Source organism: Cuculus canorus, chromosome Z, assembly GCF_017976375.1.
Source record: "Cuculus canorus isolate bCucCan1 chromosome Z, bCucCan1.pri, whole genome shotgun sequence".
Taxonomy (NCBI): domain Eukaryota; kingdom Metazoa; phylum Chordata; class Aves; order Cuculiformes; family Cuculidae; genus Cuculus; species Cuculus canorus.
In genome coordinates, this window is record NC_071441.1 from 54,323,811 (window position 1) to 54,346,891 (window position 23,081).

The 23,081-nt window shown below is 37.9% G+C and overlaps 1 protein-coding gene across 7 annotated transcripts in view; it reads right to left on the reverse strand.

Moving 5' to 3' along the window:
• Positions 1-23,081, reverse strand: part of VCAN (versican) — a 109,869-nt gene that overhangs the window by 67,225 nt on the left and 19,563 nt on the right. For all 7 annotated transcript variants that reach the window (XM_054054411.1, XM_054054412.1, XM_054054413.1 and 4 more), the window contains exons 4-6: positions 15,526-15,700; positions 15,287-15,414; positions 5,006-5,299 (exon numbers count right to left, since the gene is read on the reverse strand). In XM_054054411.1, the coding sequence (XP_053910386.1) occupies positions 5,006-5,299; positions 15,287-15,414; positions 15,526-15,700 (597 nt within the window). The remainder of the gene's footprint in view (positions 1-5,005; positions 5,300-15,286; positions 15,415-15,525; positions 15,701-23,081) is intronic.

Here is a 23,081-nt window from a genome sequence, read left to right on the forward strand (position 1 = left end):
GATGAGGCTGCATTGAAATAATCAAAAAAACATGGACCCCATTCATGCTAAATACATATAGTAAACTTTCTAAGAAGTGGAATTCTCCAGTCTCCAGATAATAAGAAATCATAATGCCAAACCAAAGTGGCATAACCAAAGAGAAGCAATGAAGGTGCATGAAATAAAGTAAAAATTAAAGAGCAAATCTGAGACAAAATGGTTGAATTCAGAGCAAAATTGTCAACATGCGTTTTGAGTCAAGCACAAAAAGTTTTACAGAAAGATTTGCCAAAATCAATACAGGTCTATGAAAGAACTTAGTTTTAATAAATTGGTGTTTCTCAGCAAAACACAGATTTACTTTTCAAAACTTCAGCCATCTCTGTGTATGAAGTTCATCAAGTTCAGATTTGTTGCGGGTATGTAAGACAAAATATGTATACATTTTTATTAGTGCATTTCAGGAGTGCAATTTATTCTACAGATGCTGTAGTATGAAATACCCCATCCAAAGTCTGTTGAAGTTTGTGGCAAGACTCCTACAAACAAAGTGAATTAGATTTGGTGAGAGTGAGAGGCTGAGGGATGGAATTAAATAAACTGCATATAGCTTTATGCAAGAACTAACTATTAAATAGGTACCCATTAAAAAAATTTTTTTTAATACAGTGTTGTATTTTCTTACACCTAAACATAAGTATTTAGCAACAATTGTTCTACCTTTTTTTTAACTGCAAATATGTTAACATGTTGCCCTATAACTTAACAGAAGAAAAACTTTCCCTCTCATGGTGGCCTCCCAGGAGCTTTAAGTACTTAATCATATTTCTAATCTGAAACTTTTTCAAGAGCCATCAGATACATGATTAAGTACCTCTCAGGAAAAAAAAAAAAAAAACAACCAAGAACTAAAAAGTCTGGTGAAAGTCTTGGAGGGATGGAATGAAACACGTGGATAATGTTTCAGAAACTCAGAGGCATGTGGTTTCTGCAGAGTGAAATACTCTTGTGATCAAAGTGAAGAAGGTTTTTATTTTTTTAATGAGATTTTTAGATTTTAAATCATGTATTATTAGTCTGAACCTTTTTTATTTTCATAAAGTCAAGACATTTCATTCAATATAATTTTGTAACCAGAACACTGCTTGAGTTAAAATCCTGAACTTAACTCTACTGTTAAGTGTTGTACAGGTTGGCCATTTTATTGAAACTAGTGCATATAATTTTTAAGTTGAATTTACTGTGTGGGTTACCATTTTTCCTGTATTTAATAAATATGATTCCTTTTCTTTTTCTGAAAATGTTCAAAATCTAGATTAAAGGGTTTTTTTTAACTGCAATTTAAAATTAATATTTTGAGATTTTCCACAGAAAGATGTATAAACACCGTATTGGAATAAAGACTCTAAGCAGTGCTGAAAAAAGAGATATCCCCTTCCTTAAATAGACCATTTGTCTTCAGGATGACTTAAACAGATGCCTGCTTTGCCACAAATTGGTTGTTTCAGAGTGTGTGTAAATTTGAGCACTGGGCTCATCTTTCCCATGGCTAGTAGGCATTGATTTTAATGACCTTACTCAAGGAGTACAGTATGACTCAGCATGAGTAGAAGTGGTAGATGTAGGTCCTTCATCACTGCCATTTCGTTTCAGACTAAAGGCACACAGCACGTGGCCATTGCCCTCAGCACTGAGTCAATGGGAACTTTACTCGCTTTCAAACAGGAGGCAGAGGAAATTTTAAGAGGATGCTGTAAAAAAAAACTAAGATCATCACATGAACTTCTGTGCTGCAGACTTTCAGTGCTTGTGCTACCTGGGTAGTTGGCTTCATCCTGCCATTTTCACAGAGGGACTCTGTTTTTCCCTTTAGTTGACTAAGATCTCATAAAGGCATGTAACAACATTCCTTTCTCTTCTTTTTCAGCAACAGAAAACTTTTGTTGGTATGACTGGGTGTTCAGGCAAGGAGAGAACCATAAGAATGTAATGTGAGACACATAAAAACAACAGTAAGAGCTATACGAACTGGATTGGAATTACGTGGAAGCAGTCAAGGTCTAGGGGAGGACAGTTTTGTTGCCTGGCACGGTGGGAATCACTACTTAAAACTTTCATATCGAGCTAAAAGCAGTCAGATCTTGGGAGTAATGGATTTCATACAATGGACTACTGCACTGAAACTTTGACAGAGAGATAATAGGAAGTTTTACAAGAAACTTTCAGACAAAGGATGATTTTAAAAAAAAAACTTAAATTCAAGGCTCCTGCTATATTGTATTTTTTATTTTCCCTCCCTTCTTCTGCCCCCCAAAAGTGACTTAGTCCAAGGCTCCAACAGGACAGAGTGACTCACCCTACAGCAATTTCTTCAGGCAGCTGCTTGAGGTGTGAAAAACCAAGATGGTAAGCAGCAAGTCTCATTACTCACTACTTGCATAAATCTTTTAGCAAAAGTGATGAAGAGTTACAGCTGGTGAGATCCCAATTCCCTTCTGAGGGGAGAGAGAGAGCTTTCAGTAACTTCTAAAATATGTGGCACACAGGCGCCCTGAAGGAGGGTGTATGGTTCAGCATTACACTCCTGCATTTCTCTACACAAAATCACACATATCTGGCAAGACCTGACAAATGTAGCTGGTAGCTTTTAATTAATTCTGATGTAATGTTGATTGCAATTAAAAGTGCTAGAGAGCAGCACACTGTCTACCAAATTGTGTTGATTCTGTCTAGTCCTTTCTTTTCTTGTAGGAGGGTTGATAGCCGTAGATTGTCTACTTCCTGGGTTGCAAACTGATGAAATATTTTTTCTCCATGTATCAAGGGCAAGAGTTGGCAAAAAAAAAGCAGTTATACAAAAGGCAGCAACCCAGTACTTATCAAGGATGTTTTCAGAACAAATGGTACATCACTAGAATTTGTTAACTAAAACCCAGAAAGAATACTGAAAAAGTACATGTTTGAAAGGGGTGAAATTTACACAAACAGAAAGTTGGAATTTGTCCTAACTAATTACCAGATTAGAGGAAAAATGTCCAACTCATATTTTGGTCTTTCAGAAGGACCAATAATTTCATTGCATTAAAGTAAATTCTACCCTCGACAATTAAAACCTATTCTAAACTATTTTGGGGAGGAACAGGGTAATGATATGACAAAACTCTGCTCTGCAAATTAGAGCAGACACTCCTGAACTTAAGTAGTCCTTATTCCCATCTGCAGTTCTCTTGAAGTCCATTAAGCTGCCTTCCACATGCAAAGATTTGGAATATATTGCCCACAAGCAATAAAGGAAAAAAGAAATCCATTTTAAAATATGGCAGAGAAGAATGTCTGAGAACATGCAGACTGTAACATTACACCAGATGCTGGGATTTGTTCTGAAGCAGTCAGTTTTGTTCATAAATGAGCCTTCAATGCCTGCGTAGGAAAGATCTGCAGCTGCAATTGGTTCGTCATCCATAAAAATGAAGACAGTACAGGCTGCACATATCAAGCAGTTCTGACTTACAGTCACAGGACTGTGTCCAAAAAGCCTAGCTATTCAGAATTACAGATCAGGTTCTGAACTTCTAACTCAACACAAGTAGCCTTTGCACATTAATGTCAATTGTACTATTCGCAGCCACAGGAACTTCCTTGAACACAGAGGCCCGTAGGAAAACCATTGAGCAGTCCAACCTCCCTATACTGCTGAGAAGGCTGCACGTCTCAGGGAAGCATGATATTCAGCTGGGAAGAAGCACCCTGATGTACAATATGTGGCTATAAGCCCTTCTACTACTAATTAGATGTGATGTACCTACAAATATCATTAGTATCAGTGTCCTCTTGCACAAAGAATATTCCTGTGATGGAGGAGACCTTAAAGGATAGAAGTAACATGATGGAATTCTCTCTTAGCAGACCACAGTCTGTGGTATTTGAAAGGGCTACACAGAAACTTACCTGTTGCACATCATGAGATGCATGGATAGATTTCAAGTGGTGTAGGGGAAGAGCAATAAGTCATCACTAATGACAGAGAGAAATGCAAGATGGATGTTCTGGAGAAAGCTAGGCCAAATGAGATGAGGACCTCCATTCCAGTAAGGCCTTGGAGACAGGCAGGGATCTGGAACTGATGCAGAGTTAAAAGGATGTCGTACACAAGAAGCTGGCAAAGGTTTTGGGATAAAAGGAACCTAGGTGAGGATAGGCTGCACTATAATAATAGCAAAGCCATCCTGCTGGCACTGAAGATGAAAGAGATTACAGAAGAATATTTAACTCCAAAGCCAAAGGAAAACTGTCAGGTGTGGTGGAGATCTGGTTTAGATTGACGAATTCTACCAGGTGAATGTGCCAATGCTTGATGCATGTCTGAAAATACCAAGAGAGAAACAATCTGCAGTAAGAAAGGCAATTCAAACCATCCACATTACTAGATGACTACCACATGAAACACTGAGAGAGGACAGGACAGGAGAGCTTCAAACTGGTTTAGAAGCCAAAAAACATGATGGGACAAAATGCCTGGCATCAAGATGTAGCCCCCAAATCACCAGCATCTTAGCGACCTGAAAATGGCCAGGCTTGTATGCAGTCTGTAAACAGCCTCTCTTATTGCCACGATTGGATACAGATTATAAAGTCAGGTGACAGTCATTCACCTGGTCAAGTAGTTTCTTCTGTTCTAATGTTCATTGACAAGACAGAAAGATACCAGGGATCACTCAGCCACCAAAAACATGGCATCCACAGTGTCATTGTGACTGTGGACATGGTGCATCACTCTGTGTAAAAACAGTGCTCAGGCTGAAACCTGGCCTTAAAACTGCCTATCTTTGCCAGTATTACTTTAAAACATTTGTTTCAGTTTGGCTTTTCTCTCTTTTTTGTAAAGTAATAGTGATAAAACTTCTTTTTTTAAAAAAAAAACAACAAACTCATTCACACTGCAAGAATCAAAACAAAACACATATTAAAGAAACATTTTTCAGGGTTAGTATACTGAAAATGATAACTAAAAAAAAAAGCTTACGTTCATAGCAGTAGGCATCAAACTTGCTATCTGGGTAAGGAAAGCCTGTTTGGTTCTCATAGCGATACAGGGTTCTCACCCCAAGTAAACCTCCACCACACTGGGGCCTTGCCACCGAGGCTGGGTAACGAACACTGCCATCTGCCAGCCAGCCGTAGTCACATTGGTCAAAGCCATTTCTCCAGGCAACATACATGTTACCAACAGAAGCAAGAACGCCATCTCTTTTCCGACACAGCTCTTTTGCTTCCTCAAAGGTGAGCTTCTCAGGGACTGAGACATGAACCACGTCATCTAGAATAAGAAAACAAAGATGACAAACACTGAGGATCACATTCCACCATTAAGTCAGCTTAGTTCCCCTCTTCCAGAAGTTTTTTTTGCTTAAAAAAAAAATCAGGTAATCAGAAAATCAAATGTCCCAGATTTGAATACAAAAATAAACATACCACAAAGCATGAGTATTTATATGAAAACTTTATGCAATTAAGTACACTGTGGTTGCAGATTGAGTCCCTTCCGCAGTCTCTAGGCAGAAGTAACAGCAGCTTTGAAGCTCCGCTGTGACTTCTGTTCGAGCAGACTTCACAAATTAACTGCATTAACTACATCTAGTGCAACAGGACTTATTTTCTCAGTAAAACAAGTCTTTTATATCTGCAAGCCTCTTACCTGACCTTTTTAGTCAGCACTGGAATCTCACTTGAGAGAAAAAAGGCAAATATTCTCACTGGCTGCTCCACAGCAGCTTCTAATGTCATGTTTCCACCAGTCTTCCTCTCACCCCATGGGGAAACAAAAGAGAGGGAATGCACCCGACATGTTTCATGCACAAAGCCCTTTCAGTGTGAAAGCTGAAGTAGTCTAGAACTGTATATTTTTAAGCTTCCGTGGAATAACAATTTATAAATAATAGCCATCCCGTTGGAAACAGAAACAAAGCAAACAGCATATTTAGTACTGTATTTCCAATCTAAATCACCATTCCTCAGCTGCCTCATTCACCTAGACACTACAAACAAAATCAAGGCTCTGATGCTCAGATCCTGTGAATGAAACAGTAAACTGACCCCTTCATACTTTTTGCTCAGACTTCATATGGAACTTATCAGAACTAAAATCAGCATATTCAGCTGTAGAATGCAGTGCAAATTCAAAATATTTGTTATAAGACAGTAATGATCTTCCTCAGCTGCAGCAGGCCAGTACACAACAGTCACTGCTGCCAGAAAGCACTCCTTATTCATACTGGACATGCTATCTATCTCACCTCTGCAGTTTTCTCAAGACAACTTAGCAATGGGCAGACAAAAATGACATGACCTCAAGCAGTTTCATTCATGTCAATATTAGGCTTGTGTTGGGTCTCAAAAGGAGTGCAAGTGTGAAAGGAGGCAATGTGCCAATTTTCTTTTTTGTCTTAGGTACAGACTGGTTTACTATTACAGGTGTAATATAAATTCCAAAGTGTGAGTTGTTTTATACATGCAGTAAGGAGTTTCTACCTTAGAGGTAAGGGGACAGAGCATGTCTACTGGGGAGGGTCAGATAAGGAAAGCAAAGAATTGTTCATTCTTAGAAGTACCAAAATGCTTCATTCAGCTTTTCAGATCACTTTTCTGTTAAACACTTGCACAGAAGACAGCTTTTTCTTCATCAAGGGACAGATCTGTCATGGACAATACACAACGATGGATGGAGTCATCCCACTGTCCTGTTCCAACAGCATAAAACAATGAAGTAAAGAAAGACCTGTTCCCTTTGTTCTGAGGACTATTCACTTGTCCTGTCACACAACAGTCAACGGTGTATACTGAAATTAGCTATTAAAAAGACTACAGTTAAATAGAAGATATTGGGCAGGTTAGGCAACAAAATAAGAAAAGTAAGAAAAACAATCCATTATAATGGTTTCTAGAAACAAATACGACAGATTAAAAACTAAATAATGTCAAACAATCCCACAATATTCCTTTTGGGAGAAATTTATTGAATGCACAGAAAAATCTGTCAACAGTGCCATATTAACAGGAAAGTAATTTTTCCATCAACTGATTTGTATCAGTACCTCCAAAAAAATTTTCCTCGGGTTATGCTTGTATATGCAATGTTGATAACCCTACACTTTTAAAAGATATCATTCTTTGCATTGAATCTATCCAACTGACCTCACATCTATTTATTTGGTTCATCTCTTAAAGTCAGCTGCTGTCATATAGATGCCATCTTTATCAAAGGGTGTGTTACCAGAAAAAATAAATTATAAAAAACCCTCATATATGTAAGGAAAAATGCATCTAACCAGAACACTCAAATAAGCTAAGTCCAAATTCACGTTCTTTGCCACCTGTTTGTTATATTAAAGGATCTGTGATGATAAATTCACAAAGAAAGAAAAAGAAGTGCCACAGCAATCAGCAAAATGTCCTTTTTGACGTTCCGTCATACGCCAAATAAATACTTTTTTTATCAGGAATGCTAGTGACAATGCGTACAAAGATGTTAAAACATGGCAGCTTTCTATTGCTCTAGTTAAAGAGTGGTTTTGTATGATTCCAGGATTCTTATTTTTTAAAAAAAATTAAAGTGCAAAAGTCAGACTCCAAGTAGCATTCATTTACTCTAGCAGGTATGACACTACAATTTGCGTGTCCAGTTCAAAAGAAAATTAAAATCCTGTATGATTGAGTGTACACTTAATATGCATAATGTTTGGTGGAATTAAATGGGAAAAACAAAGCAAGATTTTAAAAAAAGGTCTTGCTTGCTATATAAATCCAGAAATACTTACAAATTTTCCTGCAATCTTCCAAAACCACTTTACAAAAAAAAAAAAATATGAGTACGTTTTGTTTTCTGTTGTGTTTGGGGAGTGCTCAAAACAATTCTTCTGCTGAGTGGCATCAGTCTGATTTACAGACTTAAATTATTTGAGGAGAAAGTTTGCATAATCTTTCCTGCAATTCTTACCTGAAGTGGACTGTGGGTGGGTACCCCTCATGCATAGCAGATTTAGCACTTCAGGGATACGGTGATCACACAGCACAGAGACAACTAACCAGGACCTACTGTTGTATGAAGTAACCTCAACCACTTGGAATGTGCGGGCATGACAGTTTATTGTGCACGTCACCTCTCCACATCACATGATTAGTGTTAAGTTTGCTCAACACCAGTCTCCTGGGAAACAAAGAGATGGCTACCAAACTATTGATATTGTGGATGCATGTTCTGGAATTACTGCTTAATAATCTCCTACTTTTTTATGCTCACAGCAATGCGGAAATTCATTTTATCGTATGTGAAAACAGCACTGGTCCTACTTCACCTGTTAACGTGGGTTTTACTTTTGTAGTGAGAACTCGGATAGGAAATCACGTTGTTCCGCATTTAGCCTGTGGAAATGCTGGGCAATGGAGCAGGAAACACAGAAAAAGGCATGTGAAGAAAGGTGTTGATTTCTGAAAGAAGAACAGTGAGAAGTTCTCGGAACTTCCTCTGGCACCGCCAAGCACTTGAGGAAAAATCATACAATAGAGCTCAGGTTCTTCTGAGCTCTTTCGTGGATTCAACCTCAAAACTGACAGAGGCCTTTCAAGAGGACATAGAGAAAGGACTTGTGCTCTGATTTTGACTTCCAGCATGTCAGCCAATGTAGCTGAAACATCCTGACTCCTTCAAAGCACCAAAGAGAAAAGGATTTGACCCTTGCACAGAAACTTCCTCTAAAAAAGCAGAAAAAAATAATGGTGAAGCAAATAAAATGTATTTAATCCATGCAGTGTCTAAAATTAACTGCTATTTTTGGAAACACAACAGGTTCCATATTTAGCAGAAGGATGCGTCTTGTTACGCTCTTACAGTGTCTTTATTATAATGTCTGAATGCACCTCAGTTTCCCAGCCAAAACACTGGAAACAAGACTATTAAGAGAGAAAACTTGTCCAGTTGATAAACAAATGCCACCAACACCAAAGATGGGCAGATTCAGCTGTGTGTATTAAAAGCCATACGCAATGTTTTTATAGCTGGAGTATAGTCTGAACAACTTAGCGATATTATGCAGGCAAACCCCGGGGCTTAGGCCAGCCAATGAAGAGGAACTAGTTCTACAGTACCAGGAAGAGAAACGGAGACCGTGATAATGTATAGTCTGCAGGCAATAATGTAATGCATATTATTGCTGGCTCCCATTTCAAGCCAAGCTTCAGGTTGACTGTCCAGCCTCAATGGTCAGAGTACTTGAAGAATCCCCAGGATTTTCATGTGTTTGTTTTGCTTGGTTAAAGCAGGCAACTGATGAAAGTCATGCTCTTCCCCTCTTTTCCAAATATATCAGAGGGAGAAGCCAGGATTTTCTCCTGAAGACAAAAGCTGATTCACTACAACTCCCAAAGAAAAAGCTTAAGATCTGCAGACTTATCAGTTGGTTTTATAGCAAGCTTCCTTTCTTTGAAGGTTAATTCATTTATTTTCTCTCATCAGAAGGCCTCTCACTGAGCTGGGATGTTTATAGAAGTGAATTTCATGAATCATACATCTTAGAAGCAAGCACAGAAATAAGGGCAGGCTAGAGCCGGGCATCAATACACAACATGTACTGATCAGAGTAGAAGTTATTAATCTTGATGTAAGCCCTCCAGCACAGACCTCATCAGTAATTTACTTTTCCATAAATGAAACCACTTTGTGGCACTCTCCTTCACAGCAGAGCATCATCTCCTCAACTTCACATACCATCACCTACCATGCTAGGCACAACAAAATAACCTAGATAGAAGTCACTTTTACCTGCCAGATGAAGGGATCACACGTAAGTCGATGGCAACAGTTTTATAAATATCTGAAGAATTCTCTTGAACTGCAGGGAACCTTAAGAAGTAACTTGTGAGTTTCCTGCTGAATTTTTTTGACAGACCTGGTAAGACACCAACTACTGTAGATGACCGCTCTTCAGCCCCCTATAAAGCATCCTCAGTATTATCCAATCCATATAACAGAACAACAAATACTAAGAAGACATATTCATTTGGTTGTAAAGTTTTTAGGTTTTTGCCCCATTTTGCTTTTTCAGAGCAGCAGGAACCTTCATTATTACTGCCCCATCTCGAATCTGGTGTTAACAAGTTTTAATTTGTGGTTGGGCACTCAGATTCCAAACCTCCACTACTTTCAATGTCAAACAAAGAAAGACACGAGAATACTTAAAGGGATATTAAATACACAAAAAGATAATCATTCCCATAGATGAAAAGACTTAACTCTAACAATGTTAAACAAAAACAAGACAGAAAGTTCCAATTTCCATCTTGGCTCCTTGGTGGTGACCTTGTTTGAGAAGAAACATTATGCCAACTAAGAATTTCACAGCTCTCCTTTTGGGGGCATAATGGATCCCTGGTAAACTCCAGATTTGTTCATTGGTTGCACCTGAGAGATGGTGGAACCTACCAAGCTCATCAAGCAAAGATGTCCTTATGAGGATGTTGGAGCTCCAGGGTTCTGTGACTACAATAGCAGATCACAGTGCCCTAGGTCAGATATGAAAGATAGCTATAAGTGACAAAATATCATCTTTTCTGATGTTATATGGAACATTCTAAGGATATTTCCCCACCTGTTGCTGTAACTTGACATTACTGCTCCAGGGAACTAACACTATTACACTCTGAGGACCATGTGTCCAAGAATTTTCATTTCCTCCTCCTCTCTCTCTCTCTCTTTGGCCAAAAGGCCCATGCCAAAAAAGAAAAAAAAAAAAATCAGCAGGAGCTAATAGGACCACTAAACTGCTTATACACCAAGGAGGGAAAAGATACTACCTACATCTATCCCTTCTCTCCATATATGTGTGAAGATAATGGAGACCACTACCCTTGATTTGAATACTCTGGAAAAAAACTTACAGATACTTTTGGGCCAAGAGAGACATGAAAAACTTGACGTATCTTCACCATAGGCAAGAGTCTTACAGGCCTCATATAGTTAGCCTGTTTATTATTCCAACTTATGCACCAGTCTTCTCCTCTCTCCCAAACTGCACAGCCAAAACATCTTGTCTCAGCTGCAGTTCTTTTCCTCCATACTCCTAACGTTAGTGGCTGGTTCTCTGACACATCAGACTAACAGAGGTTTTCTTAATAAAATCACAAATTGCTGTAAAACTCTCTCTAGGACCAGAAAACCACAGAGACCTTAGTAGCTAGGTTCAACTTCAGAGCAGAAGGTTAGACAAGCTGAAGAAGTCTTTTTCTCTTACATGTCAGAACAAGGTAGTTGATTCTTTTTGATACATATCAGTAACGACTTAATTAAACTCTCCTGAATTTCTTAGGTCTAATTCTATGCAAAAGCATAGGCTGAACAGGAATCCACTGCATTTGACAAGACTGGAAGAGTATAATTTTCCTATAGGCTTGCCCTCAAGCAGGAACAGTAGTACCACAACTGATACACCCAAAGGGAGATCTTCAGTACTTGCAAAGTGTCATTCTTTTTTACTTATAAAGAGGAGGGATATGAACTTTGAATTCCACATGACTCTTTGGTTTTTGCTTTTACTTTTACAAAAAACATTTAGACATCAAGACTTTTGGATCTCGCCAAAGATAAGCGTTATCACATTATGAGCTCAAATATAATGTCATGCATACAATGCACTACAGCATTATCTTCTTTCTGGCTTACTTTATTTGGGCCCTGTACTCCTCTTGAGAGCTCTTCGGTCCATAATTCTGCATTAGGTGATGCAATTCAAGGCTGGAGGATTGTCCAGTATAAGCCAATGCAAAGGCTGTGATTCTACCACAGGCCCTGAACGAAGAACAGGCTCTTCTCTGTTTTAAGATCTAACCTAACTGCAGCTTCAGAATCAGAATGGACTCCAGAGAAGATCTTTAACTGCCCAAAACACAGAAGAAACTTTTCACCTGAAGCCATATTTTAGACTATGTTTTCTTTGATTATTATTATTCCCACAGAAATTTCCATGACAATAGAAAAACTGGATGAGACTAGGTGGAAAGTATTTAAAAGACATCTGGTTTTGGTTTTTCTCTTTTTTCTTCCCTGCACTGATTGTGGGGATGAAAATAGTGCATGGAAGGGAGACTATAATCTTCCCCACAGCAATCCAAAATAACTTTCTTAGCATGACTCCCTGTCTGCGTATTACATACGCTTGTTAGACATATATAGCTTCTAACTGGCTTCGGACAGAAGACAATGCTGCATGGTGTAGTTTGTGCTTTGGCTCTGTACCACATACTCACAGCCCCTCACTTCACCAGTGGGCGCTGGCAAGCAGATCTCACTTTGTCTCCATTTCTGACACCACAGCACCCTCAAATAAATCACATGTACACATATCTGGAGAGAGAATGGCAATCAGTCCTTCCCGATCACTTATTTCCATTCAAGGGATTATGCCATAAAACACACTGGTGCAGCCACTGCTTCATCTGGAGGTGCTAAGAGAACCTCAGAGGTATATCCAAATCTTTGCAGCTCAATCACTTTAGATTAAACTCTTCATTAGCAAATCATCTCCTGCAGATAAAAGTACCCTAGATGTTTTTGTTAATCTATGGTACACTGAAACATGTGATGACATATGAGGAACACAAACCAGTTTGTAATAAGAGACCATGTCAAATACCTATTTAAAGATACTTTGACTCCAAATTCTTATTTGTACCCCTAGGAGCTCATAAATTTTAAATCCCTCCCATAATTATTCTTCTGCGTGTTTTAGCAAAACTCAAAATATTTAACTTACAATTTCTGCATCCTTAATCTCTCCAGCTTTCCTCAGAACAAGGAAATGGTAAGAGTTAGCCTAGACAACTGGTTTTAATTTAAGCTAACAGTTTGTGTTTCAGAGAGAAATCCATATCTCTGGCTAAGTGTGATTTCATATGGACAGAAAGGAAGAAAACTGAAATGGTGTTGCTTCTACAAATGCTCAGTGCAAATACCTAAATTAGTACTGTAAATCTAATATAAATTGATTTTAAAATGTATTGCAGAATTCCGACCACTATTTATAGCCTTTTGGGGTAACACTTTAATAGCAGCCAGCATCAATTACTGTTCAATGACTTATACGATGACATTCTTAAGGCCCAGATTCTGATACTATTAAATAAGCACCATCTTACACATGAATAGTTATCTCACTAACTCAGGCTCTCCAAATAAGGACTCTTTTAGCGCAAGTAAGCCCAACAGTTTTGGCATTGAATAAGAATAAGCTATCCAGATATAAACTTTTGAATTCACAAAGGAAAAAATTCATGTTTGAGGACAGTTCTACAGCATAGTAAGCACCATGAATGTCCTTTGTTATCAATGAATTGTTGGGAGCTCTCATTACAAGAGAAAAGTCATACCTTGCAAAATCAGGCTTCAGTGGACAGGGCAATTAGAAATTTGGCATAGCATTAAATCTTGAATTGTAAAGTCTTTTAGCAATGTATGAATGTGTTACAGTATAGCAAACAAAACACAGGATCTAGTTTACTGCAATGTTCGCCTTCTAGTAATTTCCACTGACGTTTTATCTCATCTTCTGTATTCTGAAGATGAGTAGTTCCAAGCTGTAATTTTATTGATTACATAGACAAATCCATCTTGGCTCCTACGTTCCACCTTAAAAAGGAATTCTGGCTCAAAGGCTCAGATTTCTGTGAAGGCTGTGAAGAGTAATTTATCCTGCACTACACCATGATGTGGTACTGTGTCTTTCTAACATGCCTCTGTTTCTCTTCATCCAAACAGTATAAATTAACTCATCTGCATGTCAGTGTAACATAGCTATACCATGCCTACACCACATATCCATAAAACCATCACTCCTCCTGAGTCACAGAAGTTATTTTCAGACTCCGGTTCATTTGAAAAAATCTGAGAAAGTAGGAAAAAAAGCCAAACCAATTCAATCCAAAACCAGAAAAGGAGTGGGGGAACATATTTGGTTAATATACGACTATAGTAACCTGGCATTAAAATTGATCCATATAATCAGGGAAAGTATCCCTGTGTAGTGGGCTAAGGCTGTACCGACAGTTGGCAAATATCTTGTTCATAGCAGTCTCTTCTTCATAGCATTTACAGGACCTTCCTGCTACATAAATAGCTCAAGGATGAATTTTCCTGTCTGCTTAGTGTTGACCTGACTCTTCTTTCTTGAAGTCAGTGGTAAAATTGTAAAGGGAATTTCGTCTTCTCAGATTCAGCTTATTATGACAGCAAAAAGCTTCTAGCAGCAATGCCACTATCTATCAATATAACAAAACATGCAGCCATCATTTTACATACTGTTTTGTCTCACACCCTCTTCAGTGCAAAAAACCCATACAATACATACCAGCCTAAAATGGAGTGTTCTTTCTCTAATTCGACAGATAAGATTCTACAATACCTTTATAAATGCACGTTCTGAAAATAATTTAGATAAAAGCTAGGTCAAGCATGCTTTGCCTTGGGGAAGGACAGTAATGAAAGCTGCAGGCATCTTTGCCTCAAACGGAGTTTCATTCTGAACCTGTGCCCACCTTTATGAGCATTCTGTCACCATACCACAGGCTTTATAACCATTTTAGAGAGTTAGGTTCACAATATGATCCATGTTTCACCATAACCATGTGGCAGAATCATAATCACTCTATTGCAGTAGAGCTGTTTAATTAGCAGCTTTTGCAAAGACTATATCTGCACTATGGAATTGCAAAAAAATTTACTAAAGAAGATCCAGATTCCTCACTGGAAAGTTTTACCTGCTTGTTTCTTTTTGATGGTGAGATGCCCCTTTTTAAAGAAAATATTATTAAACTTGGATTGTAATTAAATATTTGTCTAATTTTATGCCATAGGCATGTAAAAAACTTAATTACATACTTTATGAACTGTCTTACAGTTAGCACATGTTTTATATCAATCTTTGTATATACATAGCATATGTAATTTCTCAAACATAAAGTGTGTTTCTTTGAAAATCCTTTTATAAGATCCAAAAAATAAGATGCTCCAACAGCTTTGTTTGTGAGATCTACTGCACTAACTATTGCAGCTTTAAATCTGTCTCTTTGTTGACTCCACATTCACATTTAATCAAGTCCTGCTAGACCACAAACTATGTTCACTTCGTTCTGCAACTCTCTTCAGATTCAAAACAGCCAACAGTTAACTTACACAGAATATCCTATTTCTTTATCTCTCCACATCAGAACCTACAGTCATTTTGAAATTTTGCAGAGCAGAGTAAATACGGATGTATCTTACCTTCCATGCGTTCCACATAGCAATACACATCATAAGTTTCATTAGGAAAACGACGCCCATATGTTCTCACTCCTTTCTTTCCCATTTTGTCTCCAAAGCAGCCAACTCTTGGATGTCTAATTGGATACCTGAAATGCAGCATGCTCATACTTATTATTATGGTAAGTCAGCATTTTAGGTCTGTACAGGCTGATATTTATTTCGGGAAACTGTGTCAAGGAGCCTTTTAAATGTCTCACCTAACAGTCTGGTCAGACACCCAGCCAGCATCACATTGTTCAAATCCATCTTCATAGGCTGCTTTCAGTTGTTCTGGGCTTGCTATGACAGCACCATTGTCCACACAAGTCTGCTGAGCTTGTGTAAAATTCAGAGTATACCTGCTAGTTGCTGCACGATAATGAAATACAACACCTGAAAAGACAGAAAACTTACATTAATGACACATTTTGCATAATTTCTGCAACCATCATTATACTGTAACTTTACCTAAGTATTGTTACAATGCTGAAAACAGATGGGTACAATAAAAATAGTAAAAAACCACAAGATTTGCTATCATATAAATGATGTGTGTCCCCCTCTAGTGGCTGTAACAGGTAAGTATCTAATACTAGATGTTACTATTAACTGATGAAATTATATTCACTGTACCGGCAGGAAAAGAAGTAATTAAAGCATATGTGCATTTTCACTGCCAAAAGGGAGAATGAATGTTAAAATATGTCAATGACATCACATAATTACCTGGACTCTTCCAGGTTCAAGTGCTGGCTGGTTAATCACACTGAATGCATGGTTGCTTATAGCTAACTGTGCTACCTAACCTGTTGGCCTACACAAAACATCCAATTGTAAGTCAAACTACATGGCCAGACAAGACGACGAACATCTAGCCTGCTTAAAAGCAGACTTTCCAAAGCATCCAGCAGCAGTAAATGTATGCAGAAGAGCCAAGTGTGAATGAGGGCTCCCTTGAGTGCCTGAGCTCTGCTAGATGCAGTGAGACATGCCACCAATGATGACACAAAAAAAATGCAGGTTTGATGCAGATTTGTTAGTCGATGATGTTCACTACAAATAAAACATTTATAAATCTATGGCTGTTGGTCAATTTTTCATAACCATGTTTTCCTGCACACACTACAAATTATACACACAAAAGAAAGCCTGCTTTTATTTGGGGGCTGTCTGGTTCTGGAAAGAATATCTACAATTTTAAAAGTTACTTGAGCATGTCAGACATTTGCAGAGGGAGACCTAGAGTTAAAGTGAGTTTAGTTAAAATAGAATCCATCTATAAGCCACATTCTGTTTTCTATACACATGTAATTCCCACTGAATTCGGCTGCACGCACACCTAAACGAAAATGTAAAGGATGCCAACTACAAAGTGACAGAAAAGAGATATTCCACCTTGCAAAATCACACCCTCCCTGTTATCACTGTCTTTTACAGTTTAGCCTTAAAACGATGTCCCCTGGTAATGTCTGAAAAATAAACTTCAACCTTACTTACTGCTCTCTAAAAGTTTTCAGAAGCATTGCAATACCATAAAACATCCACTACATGTAATGGCTACAAAGCAAGAAAAATAAAGCATAAAATGTCCCTTCTCTCTGATGATTTTATTGAAATATTTAATGATAAGGAAATAACATACTGTAATAAAATTTGGGAAAATGGTAGCATCATAAAAACAATGAAGTTAACAACGTATCTTTGTTATTACAGCATTGTTGAAAAACAGAAGAAATCTGTTAATTTATGAGTAAACAGAAATACGTGTAACTTAGTAAAATGTTAATTCAAGAAGTTCCAGCATATTTAGAAATACTTTCTCTCTTGCAGATAAATTCAGTAGAATTTTGCAACTTTGATCAAAGGTCTGGATATGGCCAATAAATAGAAAATACACATTTTTGTTCTTGTGATTCACTAATAAGATTTCTGAAATTAAAATCAAATACATTATTTGCTTAAAGGTAGGTTAAACCTCAACCATCAAATGCTAGTATTACCAAAACTACTGGCAGAGAAACAGGAAAGAGAAGAGGGAATCCCCAGCCACTAACTAGAAGCTTACAGACCACTAGCATCCCCATAAAATGCCTTTTCAGAACATATGAACAGTGCTCCTTCCAAGCAACGATGTAATTTCAGTTTCAAATGAACCCAAGCATTGCTTGGTTACAGTGATAAGTGAAGAATACATGAAAATAACATCTATGTCTGTATTACCAGATTAAATATTCCAGGTGTCTGCAATCAGTCTTCAAGACTTTTACATTGTTGGATTAGTCCACTGCATTATTTGGCCCAGGCCGAAAGCACCCTTCCAAACAATTTCTGGGCAGGCTTCAGGAGCTAGCCAAGACCAAAGACAACTTCTAATGGGTATCTTCATGCTGTGCTGGGAGCCAAAGGTGCATGACAACATGGATGGGGGCCACACTGCTCCACTCAGTGCTAAAGCACAACTCTAAGCACATTTTCTTATTAATGCAAATTATCTGTACCAGGAGAGACTGAAAAGGAATGTTGGAGACATAGTTTCACTAGCTCTTGTATCCCTGCACTTTCTCTATTATAGAGCATCCTTCAACGACTGATGATGGAAAATTTACATACCGTTTATATTATCCTAAGATATGCAAGACTTTATTCTTATATATATATATATATTTATACATACACACATGTGCACGCATGTGCATATTTTGGTTTTGTGTATGATAAACAACACAATCCTTTACCACACGTCCAACACAACATAAAAAAGTTTAGGCAACAATGACTAATCATGTTTGGAATTTAAAAGATTAAAATAAAAGATATTATTTGGAGTTCTTTTTAAAGCCGTGGTATGCATTAAAATATATTCAGAATTTAGTGACATTTGTTAATTCTGTGGGTGAGTTACCTGCTCGTATATTCAGTAGCACAGTAGTAAAAATAAAAATAAAAATAAAAACATGAGTTCTTGATGTCCTGAGTGTAGAAATAAGAAATAGGCAATTTTCGCAGAATCAGATAAAACATTTGCCCAGAACTATAAGTATGAACTCATAAATAGCATTCACAAACCGGGCATCTGGCTTTACTGCATGTTATTGTTGAATATACAAACATATTTTAACTTTGTTTTTTGCAGGATTGGTGTTTCTGCATTGTGCAGTATTTGACACCAACTCCATAACTAAGGGTCAAACCAGAAATGACCAAATATGTGAAGCAATATGTCCATTCTATTAGGGTTTTTTAATCTTAATTAAAATTTGTTTTATCTGTATTTCATTTAACTGCCTCTTCATTTGTTGTGGCTTTTTTTGGTTTTTTGTAAGACTGCTTAACTGATGCTAACAGGGCTTCAACTGGGCACAAAAGCACTGCTTCTGAGCATTTTTTTAAAGATTCCTCCTGCTTGAATGTGTAAATGCATTCTCCATAACCAGTTATCTCACTTCTCATTTAGTGCATTTTGGAAGCAACCACTGCCCTTCTTAGCTGGCATATGTTTTCAATACCTACGATACCTGAACAAGGCAGGACTAAAGAGTTAATATCACTGCCAATTTAAAGTAGCTTTTGCAAGTCCTGAGAAGAGCCTTTGGTCACTTGTAAATCCAGGAAAGGAACTTGAAGAATGCTTTGTTCTCCTCACCCTGATCCAAAAGGTAAACTTCACCTATTCTTAGAGCTGAAGGTTCTTCCATTTCCAGTGAGGAGCTAGTGGACATAAAAGAGCCTCCAAGATGAATGGGAAGGAGGACGTCAGTGAGCATAAGCCTGTGCAACAGCTGCAATAATTAGAAGACCGCCTGGGGCTAAGAAGATTAAAGTGCAGGACTTTCCTTGTTTCAGTTAGTCAGAAAGAGAAGCAAAATCCATTGTCTGAGCTTTTGCACTTTAAAACATTTGCAAAGGGTTTTTTTTAATTTTTCTTTTAGTCTATTTCCTCTCTGAAAGAATAGGCAAGAAAGAAGTTGTCCTAGGAACAAATAAACTGGAAAAAGAGACTACAGCAGTATAATGTCATGGAACATCTGGCAACCAAACTCAGAGTAATTACAGGCAGGAGTAGCAGCATCTGCAAGAAAGAGCATTGCCAGGAAAGGAATTCGGAGCATTAAAAATTCACTTCTGTCTGAGCAGGAGAGAATGTCTCTTAATCATTTATCTATGTCTTGGACCAGAAAACGAAATTGTAAGGTATTTCACTTTTAACAAGTTAGGGCTTCCACAGATAAGAGCCTGGTTCTGTGGTTTCACACTTTTGGGTTGCAACTTTGCTTTATTACTTGTGCAGCAAAAACTCATGGAATTGCAGGGGAAGGGCTCCTGGTATGGCTAATAAACTACTGTTCACTTTTATTTACAAGAGTTGCATAAAGCCGGAATTTCAGAAGTTGTCTCACAGCAAAGAATATCTAAAGAGAAAAATTATGATGGTAGTGGTGGTTATTCTGTTAATTTTTATGTTCAAACCCTAGTCAATGTGGTGCAGATCACTGAAATAACCCCCAATCCACCACCAAAGCTACCACACGCTTTAGCTATCCTCCTTGCCTTTAATGCAGAAGACAATTTACATTACACATACACAACAAAACTGAGACTACAAGACTGAGCAGTGTGTGAAATGAATGAATAGGGTAGTGTTTTCAGCTTCCTACATGAATAATTCACTTGTGATCCTCATTCCAGGTTTCGCACCAATCTTCTGACCAATCTTGAGTCTTTGGTAACCTGAGAACAGGTTCATCAGCAGCAGCTCTTGCTTCAGCAGAAACTCCATTTCCAGACATCTCAAGAAACTTTTCATTGTAAGGAGAGAAAGTGCATACTGACCTTTTTGCTCTGTCAGCCCCAGAGCCTCCTGCTCTCCAAGGACAGAGACTTCTGTACTGACTAGCTCCTTGGTTCTCCAAGCAAAATCTTTTGTGTGGAGCAAAACAGTTGTATGCATATGTACACAAGCACCTCTAGGTTGGTCCAGATAAGGACAGTGATTGATGCTGTACTTTACTTGTACTTTTCATGGGGAAGGACTTCTTTACTACAGCTGTATTTATCAATGGGATCAATTGCAGCACTTATACTAGGTTGCAGAAGTGTTCACTGGCAACCAAGGCACTGCTCTTTACTTATTTACTTAACTGTTAAAATTACTTAAATCAGAATACACAGCCTCTCAGAACTGCCCTTATACTCAGGGATGACCAACATCTAAAACTAGTTTTGCCACTAGTGCTAGCTTCTGCTCTACTATCCTGAATATGGCGACACACCATGCACTGTCTGGGCTCAGAACTCTCCCACTGAAGAAGGTCCTCCATCCATCCCTATGCAGAAACCCCACCAGTCTGCTCATCGGCTGCCATGTTCCAGTCTCTACATGAAGGACACAGCATCTTGATCAGAACCTTAACTTCCCTGTTCCTGATGTAGATTGCATGTATATTCTGGGTCTTTCTCACCAAGAAATAAATATCCTTCTCCCACACTTTGATGGCTGCTACCCATAGTGCTTTTTCCTTCCCAGCTGCAGAAGTCAGTGATCCCTTGGGATCCATGATGCAGGTGAGTAAAACACAAGTTTAAGAATTCAGAAGCTCGTGTTAATTTAGTTCATAAGGAAGAAGTTCAATATTAAGAAACATAAGGTCTCAAGACAGGTAAGTCTACAAGATTATACAAAAGCATCTCTTCACATGCCATACTTAAGAGATAATGAAGGAGAGTTCTAGCTGTTGAGGGAATAAATCAATTAAGTTGTCAACACAATCTCTCAGGGCTAACAGCACAACTAACTGGCAGTGTTCCCACATTGGTAACATCTACCATTTGTTATCATTATAGTGCCTGCATGAAAGAAGAGTTTGCATAAAAATGAAAATGTAAATTACCAGCTAGTCTGCTTCCCTAATTGTTGCTTCTACAATACAAGGTCAGTATTTTAAGCCTAGGAATTTCATTACTGTTTTAAAGAAGAAAAAAAAAAAAACCAACACCAAAGGAAAGCAAAGCTACTTAAACCAGAAACTACCAAAATGAGGCACTTGAAAACAGTGGTCTCCCAAAATGTCAATAAGAAAAAGATAAAGTGCTCTCCAAAGTTTATAATAAAACTTAGCTCAAATCAGTGGTTTGTTCAGATTTTTTCTTTTTGATAACACTTGCTTGCACATGTAATTTTTTTGTTGCCCAATATCTGAGCACCAAATAAACCAAGAATTTCATTGAATATTCAAATCTGTTCCAGAATGAAGACTACTGTTACATTGCACTTCTAGGTCAACTATTTACAAGGTATCTAAAAATTATTTATATACCACTAGACTCTGCATATAACTACAAAGAAAGAATAAACATAGACATAGAGAAGTACAGAAATACTTTTATAAAATTCTTTCTTCCTGGGATTCAAAGTTTGCCAAAGTTTGCTTTGCCTGAAGGTTAGAAGTCTAATCTAAAGTAAACGTCTAAATTTCTCCAGATGGTGACCAGGGATATGGACTGCAAGAGAGCTCATCTCATCCAAGACACTCATCACAGAGGAGCTGAAGGTAGCAAGAGCCTCTGTGTTTAGATTAGACTAGGCACATGACCTTAAATTGTCAAGGGTGAAATAAATCCTACCCTGACCACCTTTTAAGTATTTGAAGGCTCCTGAGACACAATATTTTCAGAAAACAATGGCAAGAAACCAACTAAGGATGAAGACAAAACATTAAGCATTCAAACACTGAGAGGCCAAGAACTCTTAATGTAAGACAGTTCGACTTGTGGGTTTAATAACACCAAGAAGGGTCAGAATAAAGGCTCAAAACACTGTAGAAAGATGGAAGTTGCTACTGAGTAGAAAGAAAAATTTCAGAAGGATAGGCAGAGAAGACAACACGTGGAAGGAAAAATGAATCATAACTTCTGCATATTTCTCTTCTTGAATGAAGTTGAAACATGTAACAGTAATACTGTTAGATCCATTTTCAACATAAAATATCCCTGTCTGAGAGGTGTAATGTAATTGTAAAAGAAACCAGGGTGTAAGAAAAGCATTTCCCACAATTAGTAAGCAGAAAGAAGTTATCTAGTGTGATGAAACTTCCCTGTGATGTAAGCCTGCACACCTGCTGTTGCTGGTGTAGTCCCCTGCCTCAAGGACAGCACTTAACAAGGAGAACAGGCATCTGGCTGCCCCAAAATTTCCTGCATAGGCTATATTTAAGTGTTTTGCTCCTTTCTCTTACACTTCCACAGCTGTAAAATGAAAATAGTAACATAAAAGACACAGTTCAAACTAATCCCACAAATCTTAGAGATGAAATATGCAAAGTATCTGAAAACACACGTGAATGAGTGCTCACGCTTGATTTTGGAATTAATAAAAGCATGCAGCACAGCATGTAACGTGGTTACTTGCAGTAACAAAGGAGCTAGATTAAGGGACCCAGCATGTTCTTCCAGTCCTGCACTGCTATGACTTTCCCAGATCAGATCCCCAGTACTTAACAAAACCAATTCACCTTGGTTACTCACATGAACACAACCACTAATACTCCTAGTAACAATATGGCAGTTCAGACTTTGCTTTAAGTTGAGCAGTTTAAACATTGTTCAAATCATATTATTTCACCTCTATGACAAGCTAATGATGAACATACAGGTAAGCACCGCTCAGAAGCTTAACATGCAAGATACCACGTTAAGCCATAGCATCTTGGTGATGCCTCTGAACTCCTAGTGAGTAGAATATAACCAGTGGGTTTTGATACTGAAGTAGCTAGTTTAA